The 24,266-nt window shown below is 42.4% G+C and overlaps 2 protein-coding genes and 1 long non-coding RNA gene across 4 annotated transcripts in view; 2 read left to right on the top strand and 1 right to left on the bottom strand.

Moving 5' to 3' along the window:
- Positions 1-21,330, top strand: part of LOC117766728 (alpha-1,6-mannosylglycoprotein 6-beta-N-acetylglucosaminyltransferase B) — a 63,533-nt gene extending 42,203 nt beyond the window's left edge. The window contains exons 9-18 of one of the 2 annotated variants that reach the window (XM_034594047.1): positions 8,579-8,710; positions 10,242-10,375; positions 11,325-11,455; positions 12,013-12,018; positions 13,327-13,482; positions 13,668-13,814; positions 14,396-14,512; positions 16,560-16,634; positions 19,552-19,823; positions 20,605-21,330. In XM_034594047.1, coding sequence (XP_034449938.1) covers positions 8,579-8,710; positions 10,242-10,375; positions 11,325-11,455; positions 12,013-12,018; positions 13,327-13,482; positions 13,668-13,814; positions 14,396-14,512; positions 16,560-16,634; positions 19,552-19,823; positions 20,605-20,803 — 1,369 coding nt within the window. In that variant the 3' untranslated portion in view covers positions 20,804-21,330. The remainder of the gene's footprint in view (positions 1-8,578; positions 8,711-10,241; positions 10,376-11,324; positions 11,456-12,012; positions 12,019-13,326; positions 13,483-13,667; positions 13,815-14,395; positions 14,513-16,559; positions 16,635-19,551; positions 19,824-20,604) is intronic. The other variant, XM_034594049.1, reaches the window with a different exon arrangement.
- LOC117766790 (homeodomain-interacting protein kinase 3-like) lies at positions 3,912-4,501 on the bottom strand. The gene is made up of 3 exons (XM_034594140.1): positions 4,497-4,501; positions 4,307-4,399; positions 3,912-4,198 (listed from the first exon to the last, which is right to left on the bottom strand). The coding sequence occupies exons 1-3, from the start codon at positions 4,497-4,499 to the stop codon at positions 4,028-4,030; spliced, it is 267 nt and encodes an 88-aa protein (XP_034450031.1). The 5' UTR covers positions 4,500-4,501; the 3' UTR covers positions 3,912-4,027.
- Positions 15,659-16,193, top strand: LOC117766805. Its single transcript, XR_004614756.1, has 2 exons — positions 15,659-16,104; positions 16,140-16,193. It is a non-coding gene; the product is annotated as an uncharacterized LOC117766805 (long non-coding RNA).
- Positions 21,331-24,266: the final 2,936 nt, after the last annotated feature.

Here is a 24,266-nt window from a genome sequence, read left to right as displayed (position 1 = left end):
CTACCGATGAGTGTTTGTTTCATGATGCATTGATCGCGCCTGCATACCTGCTTGGCAACTGGGCGGATCTCATGTAGAGGATGGTGCTCCCACTCTCGCTGCAGTAGCAGGCCATAGAGACTCATGTCCAGCTTCTCAAACACCAAACAGGTCTGTTCCATGTGCTGGAATTCTTCATAGAACTTGACCATGTTGGTGAGATCCGCATCCAGGCCACTGATGACTTTCAGTATCGTAATCTGAAGAGAGAAGAGGAGACATGATGAGACAAGACTATCAACAGTTTGATCAGCTTCATGTTCGGATGGAGCAGACAACACCTGAGCACAGGAATATAAACAAAGACTTCAGTCTCATACCTCCTGCTCAATGACCTCGGCGTCCTCGGTGTCCTTCAGGATTTTCACAGCCACGATCTGCTTGGTCCTGAGGTTCATGGATGAGAAGATCATTCCAAAGCTCCCTAGCCCTAGAAAGTCCAGGACCGAATAGGAGGAAGAGCTGCTGTGCAGCGTCTGGCTGTCCTGAGCGTCAGGTGCTGTCATTGAAACTGTGGAGAGAGATGGTGGAGACAGAATATGTGACGTGGGTGTTTTCAGTGTGAGAGATTCATTCAGTCAACACAATATGAACAAACGCACAACAGGAATCACATGTCTTTGTCTTTCTGCAGGCTGTTAACCAAGGACACACAAGCTGTTAACCAAGGACACACAAGCTGTTAACCAAGGACACACACAGGTTGCACATTACAATAGCTACTTCTGCTAGCATAGCTACTTCTGCTAGCATAGCTTCTCTGTTTTCAGAGTCTTACCTGAGGCAGCAGAAGAATCTTCTGGAGTTTCCAACGATGACATGATGTCCAGTATTTGCAGTTCAATAACCAGCAGCTGAGAATCGATCTGTAATCCAGAGTCTTCTTGCTTGTGTGCCTCTCTCCAACTGTCAAAGGTGAACTGAGTCCTTTACATCAAAGCTCTGCTTATGTGACCTCACACCAAAAGGGTTTCCTTTGATGTTGTTTTTTTTTTAAATTTCTAATTCAAATTCAAACAAACTTTATTGGTCCCCGGTGGACAATACAAAAATCTATATAATTTAAAAACATAAAACAGGAACTTGTTTGAAATGTATCAAATAATAACATTGTAACAGTGTGTGTGTGTGTGTGTGTGTGTGTGTGTGTGTGTGTGTGTGTGTGTGTAGATCGTGGGTTGTGTGTTTTTTTTTTTGTATTCCTTCCCTGTGCCATCTTTTTCAGAAGTGTCTTCTTTGCAATTAGTCACTTTAATATTTAATGTTTTATATCTTTATGTGTTATGTATGTTTATAATTTCTTTTTTAAATAATTTCCTTCACAGACACTTCCCATTTTGTAAAATCCTTCTTTGATTTAAAAGGACCGTCCGGATGCTAGTGGTGTTAAGTGGTGATTCAGGAGGTGGTCTGTGTCACTTGCAGTCGTGAGTGCCGAGCGTGTGATGGCTCTGACATTCATGTCCGAGATTTTGGACGTGTGTGTGATGATTTTAGAAGCAGAGTGTTTGTGTGTGTGTGTGCGTGTGTGTGTGTGTGTGTGTGTGTGTGTGTGTGTGTGTGTGTGTGTGTGTGTGTGTGTGTGTGTGTGTGTGTGTGTGATGTCTGTGAGTTTGTGACCATGTTGTGAAAACAGGTGGAACAGTACAGCAGAATGGGTTGAACTTTTATAATTTCAGACTAAACTGCATTTTCTTTGTTCATCATAATTAACAAAATTGTCACATATCTAATGATGTGAGATTTTTTTTAACGTGCTCTTTAACTGTTTTACGATTATGATTGAGATGTATGTCATGGAGGTATAAGCTGATTGAACTCGTTAGTTTTGGCTTCTCGTTGGATTTGTTGGTAATGACAGAAAGATCAAATAATTCCAGCCTTATCCTTTTAATCTTCCGTGTGCTCCTGAGAAGGAGATGGAGTCAAATAGATAGATTTGTTTGTGTCTATGCTATACTTTATTTCATTACGCCTCTTTCTCCCATTTTGTGAACCACTTTGTGATCTATACAAATAAAGTTTATTTTCTTGCAAACATACTGAACTGCGTTAGGGCTCATATGTGGTTGACTGGACCACACTGGAGTCCACCTGGCTGCATTCCGCACACACACACACTATAGCGAACACCAATACCTGAAGCCCTATTGTTTGTGTAAGCACTAAATTGCCTGGGTGTGTACTTTTGAGGGATGAGACCGCAGCTTAAAGCACCGCTGGCTGACACACTCTCCCTCATTAGCCCTTATATTGTAGGGGAACTGACCACCATGCCTGTTTCCACAAGGCTGCAGTGCTGACTGAATATGTTCACTGTCCAAAGGAAGATCAATAGTCTCTTGTTTTGCAGGTATATGTGTGTGTGTGTGTGTGAAAGGCCTCCTTCTCAGGGGAACACGGTTTGGATCTGCTTCTGCCTCATGGCTGCAGTGTGAGGACCTGCTGAGATTAAATAAATTGTTGGAGACTAAGAGTGAGAGAACACCAGAGAATAACTGTGGGTGGAATTAAGGGTAAAGGTTTGAGCATCACTAAGTCACAGCTCAGACCAGGTATCCACATCCATCCTGAGTGATCCAATCACAAGTGGTCGATGCTACGATACAGATCTGAATGTGCCTGAGCGCATCCTGTGATCTGATCACTGAAAACACATATGGAGGTGGTCTGGGATATATATGAAGAGGAGCCTACTCAGCTGACGTCCTCTGACCCGCAACACAATGAATCAAAGCTATTTTTACTCCTCATCGCCACATCTTCACCACATAATGATTTATATTTTTCTATAGGTGAACATTTCTCTCTGTCCCATTACCACTTCTCACTATCAGTCATTTGTGGAGCAGTTTGTGGTTCTGTGTGATTCTGGAGGCCTGAATTTTTAGTTGACTTTGTATAATGATGAGACACTGAACTGAAATACAATCAATACATTTTATTTACACACTGTGACAGACAACACTTATTCAAGGTATAAAAGTATTTTATGTATTAAAATGTACAAAATATATTACACAATATTAAAAATCATTAAAAGTATTAAAAGGTAGTAAAATGGAGTAAAATGTAGTACAAATATTACACGGTATTAAAATGTATTAAAAATATATCACAGTATTCAAAAGTATTCAAATGTAGCAGAAAGGTCTAAATAAAACATAACAAATATTGAAAAGTAGTATTATGTACATGTTTATTCAAATAGTAAAACACCAATCAAGAAATAAAGAAATATATAATTCATTCTTCAACTTTCGGACGGCAGCAGCTTGTGAGGCTTGAGAAGAATTTTCTAATTCTTCTCCACAGCTTCCTCTTGCCGCCCGAGGAGGTTATGGCTGCAGCGGTGACGTCTGCAGCCTCGTCAGACCTCCACGAGACTTCCTCCCTGGTGTCATCATCTCCGATGGATGAACAGACTGAGGTGTCTCCGGAGTCCATAGACAGGTCAGAACTCCAGGAGACTTCCTCCCTGGTGTCATCATCTCCGATGGATGAACAGACTGAGGTGTCTCTGGAGTCCATAGACAGGTCAGAACATCCGGAGACTTCCTCCCTGGTGTCATCATCTCCGATGGATGAACAGACTGAGGTGTCTCTGGAGTCCATAGACAAGTCAGAACATCCAGAGACTTCCTCCCTGGTGTCATCATCTCCGATGGACGACCAGACTGAGGTGTCTGTGGACACTATTCTCAGGTCAGTACAGCAGAACTGTTCACTGGTGACACTTGTGGAGTCTAGAGCCTCCACAGAATCCCAGGAGACTTCGTCCATGGAGCCAGAGTAGCTGCTGTTTGTGGTTGAAAAGTGGACGCTGTCCTCCGTTGGGCAGACCCTCATTGCGTCTTGGGAGGTGGTCAGACTGGATGAGGAAAGACAATCAATTAGTAAATCAGTCACTGTCAATTAATGAAAACCATCAGTCCATCCAACCTGATGTGTTGTTTAGTTCCAGTGTGAAAGGACATGTGGTCACTTACTAGTCTCTGCTGTGGACGTCCTCCCTCAGGTGGCTCATGGAAATGAAGGGCAGCTCCAGAGCTTGACGAGGAGAGATCCTCTCATCCCCGTCAAGATGCAGCAGCCCCTCCAACAGAGACACAAAGGCCATGCGGTCTTCCATCTCAGCCGCCCCCAACTTTGGATGGATCTGGATTTAAAAACAGGTTTCAGGTCAGATGATCCAGCTCCCGATTGACAGATAAATAACTGGTACAGATCCAGTCTTTACTCGTACAACACATGAGAGAGTACTCACATGAATCAGGCCGTTGAGGGAGTTCGGCAGCTCGATGAAGTCCTCCTCTTCCTCTGTTTCCATGTAATTAACAGCCGTGAATTCTTCTGCAGTCTGAAGGAACAAAAATAAATAAAGATGAGAACAGGGCAGTATGATTTAAAAATGCTCCATTAAAATTCTCAAACATAGAAGAACATGTTTACACTACCATCAGTCTCCATGATGGACTGTCTTCACCATACTCTTCGATGAAGAACTCCTCACTGTACATTCCAGCACGGAGCAGGTGGTCCTGCGGCTGGCCCAGCACTGTCACCATGTTCTTCATCTGCAGACAGAATACACATCATGAGAATCACATCCACTTACATTCTCTATGAATATGAAAAATAAATAAAAATCCATTTGGTTGGATGATAAATACCATTTGATATCGGCAATTAACGGAGAACAGGTTTTGAGCCAGGTAGAGGAACGCCAGTATGCACCCGACCCCCCACACATCGACGGCCTCGGAGAATGGAAGACCCAGAGAGATCTCTGGAGCTCTGAGAAGGAAAGACATGAGCCACAGATGAAAAATCTGTTGAAACATTTCAGGGCAGAGAAAATAATGTTGCTAAACAGATGCTGTGCAGGATGAACTCACATGTACCCACACGGCTGGATCTCCATCCCCAGCTCGACTTGGGACGCCATCATGGCGCAGCCAAAGTCAATTAACTTTACCCTGAGTGGCTGATCCTTTATGTTAACGAACATAATGTTGTCTGGTTTTATGTCCGTGTGAAGGACGCCGAGACCCTTCAGGGCATCCAAGGCCACCAAGAGCTGCAGGGGCACAAAGAATACACAACATTTAGAATTATTTTTTCTTCCATGTTCTGTTGTTGGGTGTTAGGTTTAGGTTTTGGGGATCTCTCTACAGATGAGTGTTTGTTTCATGATGCATTGATCGCGCCTGCATACCTGCTTGGCAACTGGGCGGATCTCATGTAGAGGATGGTACTCCCACTCTCGCTTCTGTAGCAGGCCATAGAGACTCATGTCCAGCTTCTCAAACACCAAACAGGTCTGTTCCATGTGCTGGAATTCTTCATAGAACTTGACCATGTTGGTGAGATCCGCATCCAGGCCACTGATGACTTTCAGTATGGTAATCTGAAGAGAGAAGAGGAGACATGATGAGACAAGACTATCAACAGTTTGATCAGCTTCATGTTCGGATGGAGCAGACAACACCTGAGCACAGGAATATAAACAAAGACTTCAGTCTCATACCTCCTGCTCAATGACCTCGGCGTCCTCGGTGTCCTTCAGGATTTTCACAGCCACGATCTGCTTGGTCCTGAGGTTCATGGATGAGAAGATCATTCCAAAGCTCCCTAGCCCTAGAAAGTCCAGGACCGAATAGGAGGAAGAGCTGCTGTGCAGCGTCTGGCTGTCCTGAGCGTCAGGTGCTGTCATTGAAACTGTGGAGAGAGATGGTTCAGCCAAAAATGAAAATGTACTCATCATCTCCTCACTACTGTGCAGATGGAGATGTGGGTGAAGTGTCTGAGTCCACTAAACACTTCAGGGGTAAACATTGTTGCAGCCAAATCAAAAACAGTGGAACTGACTGGTGATCGATTTTTCAAACGTAAACAAACAACACAAAAAACACAACATGCCTCCATACTGCTCCATGTTTTTAGACTAAAAGTCTGCTACCAGAAGAAGCTATGCTAGCAGAAGTAGCTATGCTAGCAGAAGTAGCCATGCTAGCAGAAGTAGCTATCCTCTGATATCTTCCTCTTCACACGCACACACAGGAAACAGCGCACACAAGCTGTTAACCAAGGACACACACAGGTTGCACATTACAATAGCTACTTCTGCTAGCATAGCTTCTTCTGCTAGCATAGCTACTCTGTTTTCAGAGTCTTACCTGAGGCAGCAGAAGAATCTTCTGGAGTTTCCAACGATGACATGATGTCCAGTATTTGCAGTTCAATAACCAGCAGCTGAGAATCGATCTGTAATCCAGAGTCTTCTTGCTTGTGTGCCTCTCTCCAACTGTCAAAGGTGAACTGAGTCCTTTACATCAAAGCTCTGCTTATGTGACCTCACACCAAAAGGGTTTCCTTTGATGTTGCTTTTTTTTTAAATTTCTAATTCAAATTCAAACAAACTTTATTGGTCCCCGGTGGACAATACAAAAATCTATATAATTTAAAAACATAAAACAGGAACTTGTTTGAAATGTATCAAATAATAACATTGTAACAGTGTGTGTGTGTGTGTGTGTGTGTGTGTGTGTGTGTGTGTGTGTGTGTGTGTGTGTGTGTGTGTGTGTATGTGTGTGTGTGTGTGTGTGTGTGTGTGTGTGTGTGTGTGTGTGTGTGTAGATCGTGGGTTGTGGGGGGTTTTTTTGTATTCCTTCCCTGTGCCATCTTTTTCAGAAGTGTCTTCTTTGCAATTAGTCACTTTAATATTTAATGTTTTATATCTTTATGTGTTATGTATGTTTATAATTTCTTTTTTAAATAATCTCCTTCACAGACACTTCCCATTTTGTAAAATCCTTCTTCGATTTAAAAGGACCAGTCCTTTTCTTTTGCAATAAATTTGGTCATTTGGTCATATTGTTGCAGTAGTAGTTATAACAATGGTAAGGTGGATGTTAGAGTTGGTTTTAGTCTTGAAGAAGCAATGAGAAATGAATACGATGCCCTACAGATTTGACTAAACTAAACTTAGAAAATGGTCTGTACTAGAATCTGTTTCAAAATGTTCCACGTCACGTTATCTTGACGCACAGCAAAGTACATGCAGCGCTCATCGTATTTTACACGGCTGCACATCCACTTACACTTCCTCTGCTGAGCCGCGCGGCTTTTAATAACCGCTGAAGTTTGACAAAGCACTTCCTTCCCTTGGAATGAAAACAGACACGCTTGATTGTGCTTTTCACAAACAAAGTGCTACCTTGATCCCAGCTGAAAGCAAAGCACGCTGAAGCCTCACCGTACTTTGTCATAGCCGACAACACATTTGCATTTCCTCTTATCGCTTTTCTGTTTAGTTTTTCTTTTTGGCGGGGGGGGGGGGACAAAGCGCTGTTTTATAACTGCTCTTGTGAGATTATTGTTATTCAGGCAGCAGTCGATATCGAGACTGATCAAGCCGGACCGGGTTCACTGCACGGAACATAGCCAAGCAAACAGGGAACTAAATTCAGGCTTTGACTTGCATCCTCAGAAATTGAATCTATGCAATAAATACACAAAGAATAAAACTGTCGCGTGTGCACAGCAATATAAAAGCTTGTTTAATATACAGTGCACAGCAGCCTTGTTTTAATCAGAGCTTCCCTCATTCAGTTAGTTGTTTATTATCATTCTCTAAAAAAGAGCCAACAACGCTCCAGAGCAGGAAAGAAAGCACTATTGTGTTTTTCCCTCGAAGCAGTGTTATGTGGTGCAAGTGCTTGGACGGTGTGATGACAGGGGCAGATTCTGCAGAAATACATCCTGAAAGCAGCCACAAGTCGCTCTGCATCTGAGAGACGTGTGGTTAAATGAACGTGCGACTCCTCAGCGTGAGGCTTCGCTGCCTGGTAGCGTTGAATCCTGGGTTGCGTGGTTGAATGGCTCCGCTGTCGTCTCGCTGCGGCCGCTGAGATGCCTCACGATGCGATTGGGTGCTTTCATTCTCCCTGTCTTCTGCTCCCTCGCTCTCCAAATCGTCCTCGATTCATACGTGCACCCTCTCACACACTTCAGAGGGATTGCACAGGAGCCGTCCCCTTTGAAATCAATTCCTCTGCCGATCCGCTGTTTGCATTGTGACGGAGGGGAAGTATTTTACAGTAGTTTTAGTCTTTGTGTAAGATTTCCTTGCAAACATTCATTCTCCTGCTGAGACGATTCCACAAACTCTTCCAGAGAGTGACATTTTCTTTTTCTTCTTGTTTTCTATCTGCATTCTTCCTCTCTTCTCTCTTCACAGTGGTGCAGTCCTTTCTGTGTGGAGCTCGCATTTTCTCCCAGTGTCTGTCAGTCTCTGGCTTCCTCCCACAGTCCAAAGACATGCAGATTGGGGTTATGGGTTAATTAGAGACGGTGCTTGTTTGTCTCTACATGTTTGGCCCTGTGCTACACCTGTCCAGGCTGAACCCTGCCTCTCACCCAATGTCAGCGTTAATTGGCTCCAGCTCTGCTCTAGATCATGGATGGATTTATGACTCTCTTCTTTCTGATTATGCTGTATTTTCATGTATCATGTCTGACCTGTGTGTGTGTGCAGGTTTTTGGGTGTCCCCCCAGGACGAGGAAGCTGCCCCCTGACAGGACCTCTGCCCTTTGACCTCATCTACACCGACTATCACGGCCTGCAGCAAATGAAGCAGCACTTGGGTCTGTCACTGAGGAAGCAAAAGTCAGTCCTTTTCTCTTGTCTCGTTATAAATAGTTTTTTTCTGTTTGTTTACCAAATTCTGTTTCTTTGTTGTGTCCATTCTGCTTTATCAATATTTGTGTTTCTGATGAGATGCATCAGCATTGGCTCATTGACCTGCAGGCGTTACAGGCTGGTGGTCACCGGGCCACCAACTCTCTCTCTCCCTCAAGGTCTCCCTTTCGGAGGAATTTAATTTGGCTTCTTTACACACTGATCAATGAACCAGGAGCAGATGTATGACCTCATGTCAGTTCCTGTTTATTTGCATCAAATAGAGAAAGTTAACTGAGCTGGAGGCTCTGATCTCTTATAATTATAGACAGTTACTGGTTGGTAAAATGATTTTGTTCCATCTTGGCTTTCACAGTGTGCAAACTTTATTTTATCCAAAAAAGGCAAAAACTATGCAAACATCTTTTAATGCACTCGTGCATCCCTGCAGAGGAAAATAGATTCATGAAAAAGAGAAGAATAACAGTAATGCGAAGATAATGATAATCATCACAGTTTTTAGATTATAGGGTGCAGCTGTATCGCAGCTTGCATCCTTCATTTTAATTCCAACGCATAAGAAGAAGAGGAGGATGCTACATTTGGTAAATAACTGAGCAGCCGGCACGTTCACAATAATTCATCCTGATTCTTTAATTCTCTAAAACGCTCCCCCGGCAGGGCAGAGGGGAAATCCTCCGCTGATTCCAGTCAGTGTGAGTCGAATGTCAACTGATCGAGCGACGCTCCTCAGCTGTCAAAGAGTGACAGACTTTCATTTCCAGCTCTGCCCTGATACTGATTAAAGATGCAGGGCGTTGATAAATCTTCTCAGATTGGATTACATCGATGGATTTTGTGACTTCGCTTGTGTTAATGTTCACTGCAGCGGAATTTTCTTTACGAATTCTCTCAAACTGGTCAAGTGAAGAAGTTTCTTTTTGAGATCCTCTAATGTCGATGCAGTGGAAGCAGTGTTATCTAATCCCCCGTTGGAGCGTTGCCTTGATATCAGATGAACTTTCAAGCATTTTCCAGTTTATCCAAGAGAGAGTTCAACATTTATTCATGTTGTTTGACGCACTTGCAGCTCAGGTGGTGTCATGCTCTGTTCTAGCGGCTGTGAAACAAGGCTGTGATTTAAAACCTGGCTCGTCTCACCTTGAGGCCCGAGTCAGAGCTGCTCAGTGAGGGGAGTCCGGCACAGCACATGGATCTATCACCACTGACAGTTTTACAAACCACTGTGACAACAAGATACTGTTATAGCTCTGACATCATCCCCCATAACTCAAAATGAGGATATATATATTTCATGATCTAACCGTCTGAGCATGTTAATATGTATAATTGTTGTTATTGTGCGTGGATGTGCTACCTTTGGTGACATAAAGCAAACTAATGGGATTATTTTTTTACTTTTTTTGCTCTTCTAATTCAGCGGAGACTTTTGGATTTCAAAGCACGAGACCACTTTGTTCTAATTTCAGCTCGGCCTCTTTCTTATTTTGTCCTCCAGGTGCCACGTGCGAGTGATCGACACCTTCGGCACCGAGCCCGCTTACAACCACGAGGAGTACGCCACACAGCACGGCTACAGGACCAACTGGGGCTACTGGAACCTCCGCGGCCAGCAGTACATGACCATGTTCCGTATGTCCACTTTGATTTTTTCTCTCTTTCCGGGAGTGAGGCTGCACATTTTTAATTCTCACCTATGATTGTACGAGGTGACTTGAGCTCTGATGTGTGTGCAGTGAAGGAATGTGTGCATCCGTGTGACTGAGAGCGAACAGATTGCACCGAGTCCTCAGGCCGTCACAGACGAGGCTTTGGGGCACAAACACGCCACAGAACTCGTTCAGAAACAGCTGTGCCTGCACAGATGCTTAAACCCGCCGACTGTGGCCAAGCACCAGCGGCCTTACACACACCAGCACGAGCACATTCACCGCACAATTGATGAAATTGATGAAACTTCAGCCGTTTGTACTTGTCTACAATTAATGAAGCGACGGCCTCTGCAGTTTCCAAACCGCTTCCTGTCATCACAAAGCACAACACAGAGATGTCATCTTTCATCTCAGGTTAGAAAATTGACCGGGAAAAGAAAACGGTTACTTTGTATTTAACATATTAACGTTGATCATATATTTAGCTTGTTTGTTGGATGTGTTGTTTTTGTTGTTTTGTTCTGTCCTTTTTGGTTGTGGGTTTTCAGTTAGTATGTAGATTACAGATAAAGTTAAAGTTTAAACTTCAAATTTCTCAACATCACAATTGTGGAAAGTCCAAAAACACTTCACATACACATTTTTCTGAAAGATGGTTTCCGTCATTTTAAGTAGTCGGTAAATGTATTAAATATTATTTGTTAGATGCTATGAAAATGGGGTGAAATGCACAAGAGGAGGAAGTTATAAATTCAGCATCGCAAGATTTCCATCGCCCTCCTCTTTGTTCAGTATTCTCTCCATGCACAGCGCTCTGTGTCTCCAACAACAGCCACCTGAGTTTAATCAGTTTTTTTTTTCTTGTTTTTTCCGACATGAAATTGGACCTGTAACGCTGTGTTGCCAATTGCTCTGTTTGTCCTTGGCAGCCCACACTCCAGACAACTCTTTTATGGGTTTTGTGGCCGAGGAGCTGAATGAGACGGACCGACCGAACATCCAGAGGAACAAGGTTAACAATATGGCTGTCGTGTATGGTAAAGAGACCAGCATGTGGAAGGTCGGTATCACACAGTAACCCCTGCAACATCTGTTTATGTAGCATGTTTGTGGGTTCATAACATGTTTGCATTTTTCCATGGCTTTACCTCTATAGATCTTTATCGACGCTGTAGAAAAGTGCTTTGAATGTGATAAAAGCAGCGTTTGCAGAACCTTTGAATATCACAAATTCGGCTGTGAAACACCCACTGGATATTACACTTTCCAAAAACTCCCTGAGGAATCCATCCTGTGTGTGACGGTAGAGGAACGATTGCTTTTGTTTGGAGTAAATCTTCCCTCCGAGCTACGAGAGCAAGTTTTCTCTCTCGCTCTTAAACTTTGAAGTGAGCTGCAGGCTCCCAAGGTTTGCCTCCGTCTACAGCTTTGTTCCCACACCGCCTCAGCTGCCCTGTTTTCTCGGGAATGTTTGCACGTCTGAAACTTTGCCATGTGAAATCCAGTCATCGACAACCCCCCCCCCCCCCCCCGCCTTGAGAGCAGCCTCTTCTACGACTAATACTTCATGTTACTTTCTCTTTTCCTCTATTTCTGCCCCCCCTATAATCCACACAGCTTCAAGTAAGTACGCCTGCTTTTCATTGACATTATCAATTCTCCAAACACCAAAACTCAGACCAGGACTGTTCCTAGAATTTCCTTGCCCTAAAAATTATGTTCCACTTAAGTTTGTGGAAATGAATTTATACATAGGAGCTTAAGTTTCCACCGTTTCTATCTGCTACTAAAAAGAATTACCCATTGAAGTCATGTAAATTAAGTTTTAAATTAATGATGGGATGACGTTAAGAAGATTTGTCAGACTTCCATTTTTCTATGGTAATAATTATATTTAAATACAATTTACATTAATGCAAGACTGGTTCCCGTAAAAAGATTTTACAATTACTTTGAGTAAGAGAAAGTGTGATTTAATCTACACGTTGCTCGGAGACATTAAAACGGCCCAAGATGAAAAATGAGGAGTAACAGTCAGATGACATTTGTTAATGCTTTATGCCTTAAAGACATCAGCTTAGTAAATAATTAATAAAATCCCCAAGAAACAATTTTAGAGATGAACAACCTCAGTGAAATGACTCGAGCTAATTGTCTCCACATGAAAACACAGCAGATGGAGGCTGCATTGATTTAATTCTTTTATTATAACTTCACATGCAGGTGCTGGACGGTGACCAGTTAGTAAGATGATGATGTTAGCGGCAACAAGAGCAGCCTCAGCTCATTAGATCTGCTCGCCTCATTTCCATTGACAACTTAAGCTCCGGTCAAAGTGATTCTCTTGCCCCGACGCCACCTCTGGGCTTCTCTGCTTCGCTCTCTCTAAAGAGGTTGTGTGAAATTCTGATGAATCAGTTGAACCGGTCAAAGTTGTGTTGGTGGTTTAGGAGGAGTCAGGGACATTGTGTCAAAAACAAGGGGCTGTAGGTTTTTGCTATTACGTTGCTGTACGATGGCTAATTGATAAGCAACCATCACTACTACATGTTCTTGGCAAGAAACCATGTTTGGTGGTAAAGAAACTTACTTTAAACACCTTTAAACAAAGGTTAGTACAATTTTACAACACATCTTTAACAGATGTATGGACGAATTGACTTAGTAATAATAAACATCTGTACGTCGATATGTGAGATTTCAAAACTACATTAGCCACCTAACAGTGCTATAAAGAAATCAAATATTTTTACCCAGTGACAAGTCAAAAAGTGAATTGAGGGGAACAGTCTTGAAAACCTTGGCAAACTAACCGATAGTGAATTGTTGGGCTGAATAATTAGAATTCCTCCTTTGTACCAGTGCTGGCAGTGATGAATTAGTTACTGTGCAGTGCCTGTTTAACTCCTTTTCTCCTGTGTGTCTCTTAAGGGAAAGGAAAAGTTCCTGGCAGTTCTGCACCGCTACATGGAGATCCATGGGACGGTTTACTACGAGACACAGCGACCACCAGAGGTGCCGGCTTTTGTCAAGAACCACGGTCTGCTGCCTCAGCAGGAGCTACAGCAGCTCCTTAGAAAGGCCAAGGTGGGATCATCACTGACGCTTTCATGGGCTCAGAAAATACTAAGTGTTTGCATATAACATTTCTGCTTCATAATGAAGAGTCTTTTGAAGAGTTGGAATAAGCCTCGTGCAAGTGTTGACCTGGATATGAGCAGCTCAGTGTTCATGCTCATGATCTCCTCCTCCTTTTTTTTTTTCCTGTCAAGCTTTTCATTGGATTTGGTTTTCCATACGAAGGTCCTGCCCCCCTGGAAGCCATCGCCAATGGCTGTATCTTCCTGCAGCCCAAGTTTAATCCCCCCCACAGCTCCCTCAATCACGACTTCTTCAGAGGGAAGCCCACCTCCAGGAAGGTACATCCACTCATCTTATAATCTTAACCATAGGAATGGTGAGCACTTTAAAATGTGTAATGGAGCAGGGCTGCACGCAGTACCAGACTCAAGAACAGCTTTTATCATCAGGCTTCTAATCTCAGAGTCAGTTCACGTCCAATAGTCCTCTGCACATCTATTTATCTGCCTGTTTGCACTGTTTTGCTCACTCACTCTGGAAAATGTGGAATTCCTCAAATGTTACACTTGCATCCTCGAATGTGTATAGTTTTACAGTGTTGTATTTTACTTTTATATTTACATATTTTACTTTGTTTTATTAAAAAACAAGTATTGCTCTAATTGCACTTCTGAGCTGACGTCTCCTTCTCGTCCAACACTTTTCATTGTACTTTTGACCCTGTGTTAACTTACATATGACAAATAAACCTGAAACCTAATGTGGGAAGGTTAACCACATTATTACAGAATGCACTAGTTTATTTTCTGCCAGCAGATTCATTTCAAACAAGCACCCAACACATTTGGTATTTGGTCTTGACTCAAGTTGCTGTCAAGTTGTTGTGACGGTGAATATTTCCCGTTTGTGCCTCCCTCAGGTGTCCTCTCAGCATCCCTACGCAGAGCAGTACATCGGCCGGCCGCACGTCATCACTGTCGACTTCAATAACACTGAAGAGTTTGATGCAACCATTCGTGAGATCATGAACAGCGACGTACGGCAACTTTTTTTAATGTTTGTCCTCCAAACTCGGCACAACCCATTCTACAAAATAATATCCTTCAATACCACAGTTCGCTTTACACTGCTGCATAATAAGATGGGTGAGAGCATAATTCGCTCTTTAGATTCACACTTCACGCGGTCCGACCTACTTTTGAAGCCCTCAGCCGTTAATAGAGCTCTTAATCACGGCATCCAGAGGAAAATGCTTAGCTGGCGCCCTCTCCGCTCTCTGCACTGCTAATTGCTTGAGATATCGAGCAGCTCAGGAGGTAAACTATGCCCGCACCTGGGTTTTTACGTGGCAGCGTTCCAGAGGCCAGTCGGTGAGCGCTGTCTGCAGATGATCGTATTAATCGATCACGCTGCGTTCAATCTGTCACCGGAACAACGCGGCGCCGCAGCCAACGCTCTCGCCTCTATCTGCCAGGTGTGTTAAATAGACCTTGTGTTTCCTGCTGATAGAAATAAAATGAAGTACGAGCTGCAGCACTGCTGAGATACTTGGTGTGTAGAGGAAATACAATACGGATCAAACAGGCTGAGCAAGTTTCAACTTACATTTGAATCAAATAGAAGGAGGAAGCTTTCATTTTCTATGATCTTGACGAGCGTACCTGCTGAGTTCATGTGTATTTGATTCATGGAAGGATTTTAATAGGAAAAGGGACATTTTGGGAGATATTTACTATTTCAACTGGAGTTGGGTGATATGTGGGTTCAGTGGATTTGAGCTTAGCTTAGCATAAAGAACTGAAGCAGAAGGACATGCTGACCTGGTTCTGTCTAAATATATTCTGGCAACCAGCAACACCTTGAAAGAAATGTATGATCAACATTAAATCACAGTTGATGGATTAATCGTTAATTTTCTATATTTCTAAACCAAGGTGTTTTCTGCCTGTGTTCTTACACATCTTATTTATTACCCTGTATTGTGTGTTTTTATTTTTAACACCTAACTACTCACCCACTGCTCTTTTTGTGTCTCTTCCTGGACTTGGCTGCTCCCGACATCACCGATGACATGAAATCATGAACGTCACTCACATATTTTTTCGGTGGCCGAGCAATACAGTCAGTTTAGGTGTATGAATTGCGCAGTCACTTTAAAAATGTTTTCCACCGCTGCATTCAAATCACCGCCTATGAGGCTTTTTTTCTCTCTCCCACTCTCGGATTCTATTATATGAAGATGCCCGAAAGGCAAATTGCATTGCAGAATAGCTGATGAAGTGCCAGATACATTTCATTAAACTCAGATGAAATAAAGTAATAAGGGAATGCTAAAAGGAACACAACACTAAAAGGGACCATTTATCAGTTTAAAAGCCTGAATGCTTTAGTGGCCTGATGGTAAACAAGGAGATCTCACTTCAGCTACCGTGGGAGACATTCAGGGGGGATTCTGCTGCAGGGATCCTGACTGAATGTTTCCTGTCCTGCTACGTTTCATAGTTACTGATGGCGTCAAAACACCATAGGTTTAAAATTCACTTATTATTGTTAATTTGTCTCCTGAGACATCAACCTGTACCACCAGAGAGTCGGGTTTCCTCCTGCCTCTGCCGTGTTCTCGTATTTGTCACGAGGCTGTTGGTATAAAACACCAGAAAGAGCAGAGCGAGCGATCGATCAGGGTTTTTCTCAGGATTTGAATCCACTGTGTGATATTAAAAATCAGACGGTGGGTGAGTGACGGGTCTTAATGGCCGAAACCGTTAGCCAGACCCAGAATGCACCAAAACCCCAGGACGACCTGTGGTCCGCCGTCAGCTTTCTCCATTGTTGACATATTGATGTAGTCCTCACTAAAAATAATTAAATCAATTTTCAAAGCTGTCCTGTGTGATGTATTAGGTCATTGATTTTAATGTGAGGCTTGTGGCATGATATAAGCCTTTCACAATTACACTAATGAACATGTCAACTTTGATTAACTGTCAGATTCTGGGTTCCTGTAATTACAATGACTTGGTTCTGTGGACTCTCCCTCCCTCCCGCTGTGTCTTCATCTGTGTGGACATCTGTGTCTGCAGGTGGAGCCGTTCCTGCCGTACGAATACACCTGTGAGGGGATGCTTGAGAGAGTCCATGCCTACATTCAGAAGCAGGTGGGTGTTGAAACGAGAATTTGTCAAAGTCAAAAATTCAAATCAGTAGCGAATGTAACATCATCATGGCGTCATTTGTACGATATGACGTCGAATGATTTGTTAATCAAATTTAAGCTGCAGATTGTGTCTCTACTCTTATTGGTTGCAAATGGTAGTGCATTACTACACCTACTGACCTCAACTTTTAATTGTGTTAGCAGTTGGTGATAGTTTGCATTGAATATATTATCACTACTACTTGTAGCTGAGTTCAAATCATTTTCCTCTATGTTGTTTACCTGCTTCTTTTGGAATTTTGACCCTGTGTTGATTTCAGGAAGCTCAGAATAAATTAAAACCTCTGCAACAAATTCTAGTTTTTTTATTTTAAAGATACAAATTCTGCCTCAGAAAAAGTACAGGTCAGAAAAATAATTTTCAGCTGGACATTTGAATGTCCAAGATGACTGAATAAACTTCCAACCACAACTCGTCCTGCCCGACCTTGAAGCATTGCATTTATGATTCTGTTCATTTCAGCCTTTTGCAGGTATTTCAATTCAACTTTTCACTGATTTCAAGACATCCTCAGAATCAGAATCAGAATCAGAATTCTTTTTATTGCCAAGTATATTTACACATACAGGAAATTGCCTTGGTGTGGTTGGTGCATTTGGACATAAAAACAACAATCGGACATAAAACAACACTATATACAGAAAGAACAATAAGTTATGTTATGGGCACGTGCGGTGCTAAGGTGCAGTGATTGGTTCCGGGATAGTGCCAAAAATATATAAGTTATAAATTATGTGCGGGGGGGGGGGGGGGGGGGGCAGAGTCAGTGTGATGCAGGGGGCTTGTTTGTGAGCCCCACTGCCATGGGGAAAAAACTGTTCAGGTGGTGCAAGGTTTTGGTCTTGATGGCCCAGAACCTTTTTCCGGATGGGAGTCTCTGGAATAGGTGGTGGCCTATTCTCCTGTGCATATAAATGACAGATGATAGCTAAAAAAGTAAAACAGCTCTTGGATTCTCACATTTGCAAACACTCTTCTGTCCTCAAAGGAAACGTGATGCTTCTCTTTCCTCTTGTGTTATATAGGTACTTGTGGACCCTATGTAAAAGGTCTGTACAGTTAAAAAGCCCAAAGCCGGCCAATATATCCGGGGTAAAATCATGTCACATGACACATTTGCAGAATGCGTGCCCAATGACCAGTCTGGCACGGCCCGCTAACAAAGCCAGGTAATGCTGGAGCGTATAGTTCAACATATCCTACATGCATTCAAAACAGTTATCCATCTAACAGAGGGGTCAGTGGCCAATCAGAGCACACTGGGCTTTATCAGGAGGTGGGGCTTAAACCAAACATTTCCAACAGAGGCTGAAAAGTGATGTTTGATTTCAACCTTTTCAAGAAATAACCCAAATTGAAATTATGCACCTGAATATGAGCATCGAACTTTTCAATGAAAGTATTCACATTCAGTTAGACTAATAAATTCAACTTCTATTGAGAGAGTTTCCTTTTGGGGATTTTATGGCTGCTTTGCCTCAATGTTTACGCCTTTGCAATAAAACCTTTGCAGGTGTCAGCTGCAACTGTAATAGATTATCACATAGACTCAAATTTCCAAATGATGCTCCAAGCAGACAGAGAATACAAATATTGTGTATACACACACTTGTAAATATATATTTGTACAGATGTTGTCATCCTTTTGCACATCCACCATGTTGTGATGGTTGCTATAGTGTCTGGCAGAGGAAATGTGTTATAGCCTCTGCTCTGACACAATCTGTCTCCTGCTGTCAGAAACACACACACACACAAAAACACACACACTCAGCCTCCCGTGTCTGACTGTGACTGTGACTGACCGCCCAGCGTGTACAAGGTCAGACTCCCAATCAGACTCCTCTGCCTTTATTTCCTTCCACTATTCCGTAACCTTCTCTTTCCCCATCTCAGACTTTTCCAATTTTGTGTCCAACTTCACAAGTCGCTCACATGTCACATCCCCGTTTTTCTACTTGGCGACAGAATCTCTCATCCTCGCTCTGTGACGCCCTCTCACCTCCATCCAGTTTCACTGTGATGATCTTATTACACTTAGCCTTTTTTTTAATTTCCCCTCTGATCAGAAATTGACATTTTCTGAAAGATTGACTCATCAGAAGTTATGATATGGTTCAATGGTCAAAAAGGTGAAACCTGTCAACAGTGACAATGATATGAACTCATAGAGATTTTTAAAAAATCAAACCTCACATTCAAATCCAATACAAAAGCAAAGATAAAGAATATTGAAAATGATACATTTACAAATAGCGACATCTCCACACCTCCATGCTGTTCATATCTTGTTTTCTTGATGAGCTGTGTGTCTGTGTGTGTGTGCATGCGTGTGTGTTTGCCTGTGTGTGTGTGTGTGTGTGTGTGTGTGTGTGTGTGTGTGTGTGTGTGTGTGTGTGAGATCTCTGTTGAGAAGTGGAGGTGATGGAGAGATTGGAAGCCTGCTTATTGCCTGCGGGCACTAGGAGCCTGTTTAATAAACGGGTCTGGAGGCCAGAGGGACAAGTCAGAGAAATGTTATTACCTGGCTCTTATGAATAGCTCCAGCTGGAGGGGGAATCTAATCTGGGCTTTCACCAGAGCCTAATTTTGCCTCCAAACATCATTTATTATTGGGCAGCCTAACTGCATTCATATCATTTTTGTCCTGGAAGATTGTCGAGAGGACTTGTCAGTTCTGATAAGCACCTCTGTGCTGTAACAGTTCCTTCATTATTTCCTGTATCAGCTGCCCAGAGACTGTGTGTGTGTATCTGTCGCGGCTCTGTATCGGAGCGCGGTGCTGATTTGACCTCAGCCATGAAATGACACTTAAGTTATAACTGATATGGGCCATTTTATCTTTTATCACCTGCAGGACTTTTGTTCACCTGAAGCTCCGTTCCCTCCGGGGAACTCATCGAGGACGTGGCTGGGCGGCCCCCCCAGCCCCTTCACCCTCCTGCCCAACTCCAGCTTCCTGACCTGGGCCTCCAACTCCAGCTCCTACGCATCCTGGCCCCCCCTCAGTGCGCTGCGACTTCTGGCTTCGCTGGAGGGCCAGTCATGTGTTCAGGCGTGTCAGAGCGCAGGACTAATCTGTGAACCCGCCTTGTATCGTTTCATCAACATTAAGGAGGCCTTCAGCGCGTAAGATGTTTCTCCATTTGGATAATTTGCTAAATGACTGTGCACATTAACATTTTTATGTCGTCCTTTACTCCTACTGACATAACGGCTACAGAAAAATATTATCATCACAAAATAGCCATGTCTAGTTTTTATTTGTTAATGTGACAGAACTGGAAATCATCAGCGAGTTTCAGGAGGGTCGTAAAAACAGAGAAGTGGTGATTAAACACCATGTTTTTTTATAATTCTTACATGACAAACACAGCTTTGTACATTTGGAAGATGCAGATATTGTTTATCTCAATACATGTCTCATATCCAGTGTTTGAATGTGAGGATTCATTCTGAAATATCAACTTTATACTCTGACTATACAAGTTGGCCTTTTTAAAAATACATTAAAACCACTTTTCCAAAAGCACAGTTCACACTACAGATTATTTTCTTGTTAGGACAGTTTTAAAAATTTGCATCTCTAGGAGTTCGCCCTGCAAGTCATAAATTTAACTAATGTTCCCTCCTCACAGTGTCATGTTTCATTTGCACCTCCAATTTCAAAAGTAGAAAACACCAGCTCACTCTTTTCCCTGTAATATTTCCCTTGAGGTCTTGGAGGCAACACTGTACCATAAATGTTAAATATATTAGCAGAATACTCCCTGCCGCCCTCTGGGACTCCTGCTAACATGCATATTAAACATAGCAGTGTGTTGTGTTGATGGAATAACAATTAACACCCTTTAAACATGAAAACAATAAATGTGACATCGCGTCCTTTCTCGTCTGTCTCTGTGTCCAGGCTGGATTTCCAGTGTGAGGCACTGGAGTCGGAGGTGAACCACCTCTTCCCGGCCTTCTCAGCGGAGCACGCTGAATGTGGGCTGCAGCAGGACCCGCTGCTGTTCAGCTGCGCCGGCTCTGGTGCCAAATACCAGCGCCTGTGCCCCTGTAGGGACTATCGCGTCGGCCAGGTGGCGCTGTGCAGGGACTGCCTATGACCAGAGGAGGAGGAGCATTGGACGGAGACACCTTTCTAACTCCTGGCGAGACCCAGCAGGCTGTCCCAGGACGCTGTCTCTGACCACCAGAGTGTGTGGTTTTAAAAAGCTGTAATGAATCTACTTCCTTACCTCTGACCTATGGGACCGGCTGCCAAAGTAGGTGAAGTGGTATCAACCTCTCAGGGAACTGCATGATTGTACTTTGGTGGGTTCGAAGCAGTCACCGCAAAAAGTCACGATGAAGTGTGTCTTTCGAAGGATCGGGTTAGATTAGTAAAAGAAATCATGAGCAATCGAAAGGGAAGCTTTGATTACGACAAAAAAAAAGTTGCCAAATGCTTGAATATCACAAGTGTGTCTGCTCCGTGTCGTGTGAAAACCTGCAGTGTCATAGTAGAGTTTGGATATTTGTACACGATGCACCCAAAGCCATTTACACCGTGCTGAGATGTACTATTTTACATGTCCTGTCATGAATAGATTTGTACATTACAACAAGTGTTGTTTAATAAAATAGAGGAAAGGGGAAATGTGTTGTCACGGGTGGAAATTATTATAATTCATTGCATTTGAAAAAAGTACGACTCAAAGTGTCAGACATCATTAATCTTTTATGGTCAATTTCACAAATGCAGGATAATATTGAAGCTATTTCTCTTGGACTGATTTGTATTCATACGACGCTGCCTCGGCCTCATTAGAGTGTAAAGCAATTTATGGATATGAGATGACAATAGTGTTTGGGTTGATTACTGCATATTGCTAGATTGCAAGATATTTTCTTGAATAGCAAACATTTTTTTTTAAATTACAGAAACAGGCTTTGACCTTCTACACAGAGATGAGCTGCAGAGCGACTCTGAACACAGCTCCCTCGACTTGTAAAATTATTTGTTGCTGTGTTCCTATTAATACTGGCAGGAGGTTTCGCAGGTTCACATTCTCCTCATGTAAAATATCCCAGCCAACATTGGTCCGGTGTTAACGTTGGGATTCTGGCCAAAAACAGTCCTGGTCCAACGCCAAGATCTGCAACGTGATTATGAGCCAGTCGGATTGTTTCCACATTTAATAATGGTCCACTCAGACCCTCTCTTACCAACTACGATATATTGATCCCATTATTTCTATGAAAACAAACACGTGTATGTGATTTTTTTTAAAGACACTTAATTAACTATTAATTTGCCTGTAAAATGATTGTAATCACAACAAACTTCCACATTGAGCTAATATTCAGTTTACATTTTTCAAACTTGTATTCAGGACTTGCTCAAGGTGCAGCCTGGTGAAAGAAGCTGGGCAGCACAGCCACAAACTCTGCGTTCAATTCTATATTTTGAACACTGAGTGATGGGAAAATAACAGATAACAGATTATTATGTCGATAGAAAAGTAATTTACAGGGTCGGATAAACAAAACAAAAGTAAAATATCCCAAATAATAAACTCTTACAATCTCTCGTACAAGCGCATAACACACTTTTGCTTTTTTCATTTTTCTTCCGAACTAACATTTGAATATCATTTTTGAACCTGGATGTGCTGCAGCAAATTTGGTTAAATGGGGACATGCAAAAACATTGTGAATAAACAGATGATGAATGTTTGCATTTTGATGTTGGTGTTCTTCTCCTTCTAAACTGTATCCAAAGGAACTCGGGTAAAACTTTGAATAATTTCGAGGTTAGTTCTTTGTAGAATCTGTTACATCCTCAGTAATACCCACATATACATAATGGTCTGTACTGTCCTGGTACAGTGTTGGTACAAAAAACATTACACCATAACTTGGAGTATTTATGCTGTAGGTTGCATGAGGTAGAATAACTATTGCCAAATTATTTGGAGATAGAAGTGACACGTGGTCATTTTGCACTGCTAGCGACATTTATTAGCTTCAGTCGATTCAATTTATTCCAAACAAGACGTGACCGTGTAATTGATATCAGACGTATACCCCAGTGCAATGTATGAAATTATGATAAACATGATACCACCCATGCATAACTGTGGCTTTTGACAAAACAGAAAATGAACCAGACTATTATAAAGTGACTATATATTTAATTTACAAATTGTATTAAGTAAATTCTCTGACTTTATTGATTTATTTTAAATTACCTGTACAGATGGATATTGTAATATGCACATAAATGCTGCGATGTCGCTAAAGTCATTATCATGGGAGCTGCTGCTCCACTGAAGCTGAAACCCGCCACTAAGATAAGAAGATTTTAATGAGACGTCCTCCGTGGGACAGAGTTGGAATTTGCCCGTTTTCATTAAATGACGGCGCGAGCGTCTCTTGGACTGATAGAAAAGTCCATTTCACAATATGCACGTTTCTCTCTTCCACTTTATAATCTCTGAAGTAATATTAAACTTTCTCTCCATTGTGAGAAACCAAAGGGAAAAAGACCGTCTGTGTGTGGTGGCAGAAGTCACACAGGCTTTGTGTCCGTCCGAGCTTTTATGTTGAGGATTCAGGTCTTGAGCAAAGCCTCTGAAAAAATAATAATGCATACACTGCCTGAGTTTTCTCCAATGATACGTTTCTTGGCTAAAGCTTCACATCCGCGTCTGGAGCCTTTTCCTTTTCAGCCACACACAGAGAAAAGAGCTCACTCCCCTTTCTGCTCTGCAACATTTAAAGGTTGCACTGTTTCCCGTCTCTGGCAGTTCACCAGCATAAACCAGAGAGATATTATATTTACTAACCAGTCTTTAGCTGAACCTGCTAGCCAACTGTCAGTCATCAGGCCTATGAAACATCATCTTAACCAAATCATGTCAGACTAACTTTCAACATATACTTCCCCTTGTGCCTGATATTGTGCACTCAAATGCAAAGGAACAAAGCAAATTCATTTTCAAGCACTAAAACGAATAATTACAGTGTTAACAAATGCCAGAAGACGTTTTTTCTTCATGGCGATGGAGTGGACCAGAGACTGAATTTAAAGATGGACGACGCGTCTCCACTTCTTCCCACTTCTCAAAAATGAAGCCAAAATATCCCAGATACAAACGCTGCCATCTTGTGCACGTGGCATCGGAGTCTGTGCAGCATCGAGGTCCCGCCAATACGAGTGCTCGACCAATCGTGAGTCAGTCTCGGTCGTCAAGCTGCCTCCTCCATTAACATGAAATGTTTTAATGAGACTGACAGTTTGTGGTTATTTGTTTTTTGTTTGTTTTGTTGACATCCATCCGATTACAGACCAACTTTGAATTGCTGCTGTGGTTACCTTTGTTTTTTAATTTCTAAATTGTCTACTTGTCTGAATTCATAAATGTTTCATACCCAAGCCAGACTTTATGTTGCTCAATGGTCAAAAAATCCTTTACACAGTACCCTTGTGTCTGTGATGGTTGAGAAGTGAGTCTCACAGCTGTGTGAAAGTGTGTTTTCTTCACCGTGACACACTTTGATTCATGGTATGTCAGGACCAACTTT

The sequence above is a fragment of the Hippoglossus hippoglossus genome, chromosome 8 (assembly GCF_009819705.1).
Source record: "Hippoglossus hippoglossus isolate fHipHip1 chromosome 8, fHipHip1.pri, whole genome shotgun sequence".
Lineage (NCBI taxonomy): Eukaryota > Metazoa > Chordata > Actinopteri > Pleuronectiformes > Pleuronectidae > Hippoglossus > Hippoglossus hippoglossus.
The sequence above is the reverse complement of the archived record's forward strand: the minus strand, read 5'-3'. Positions and strand labels throughout refer to the sequence as shown.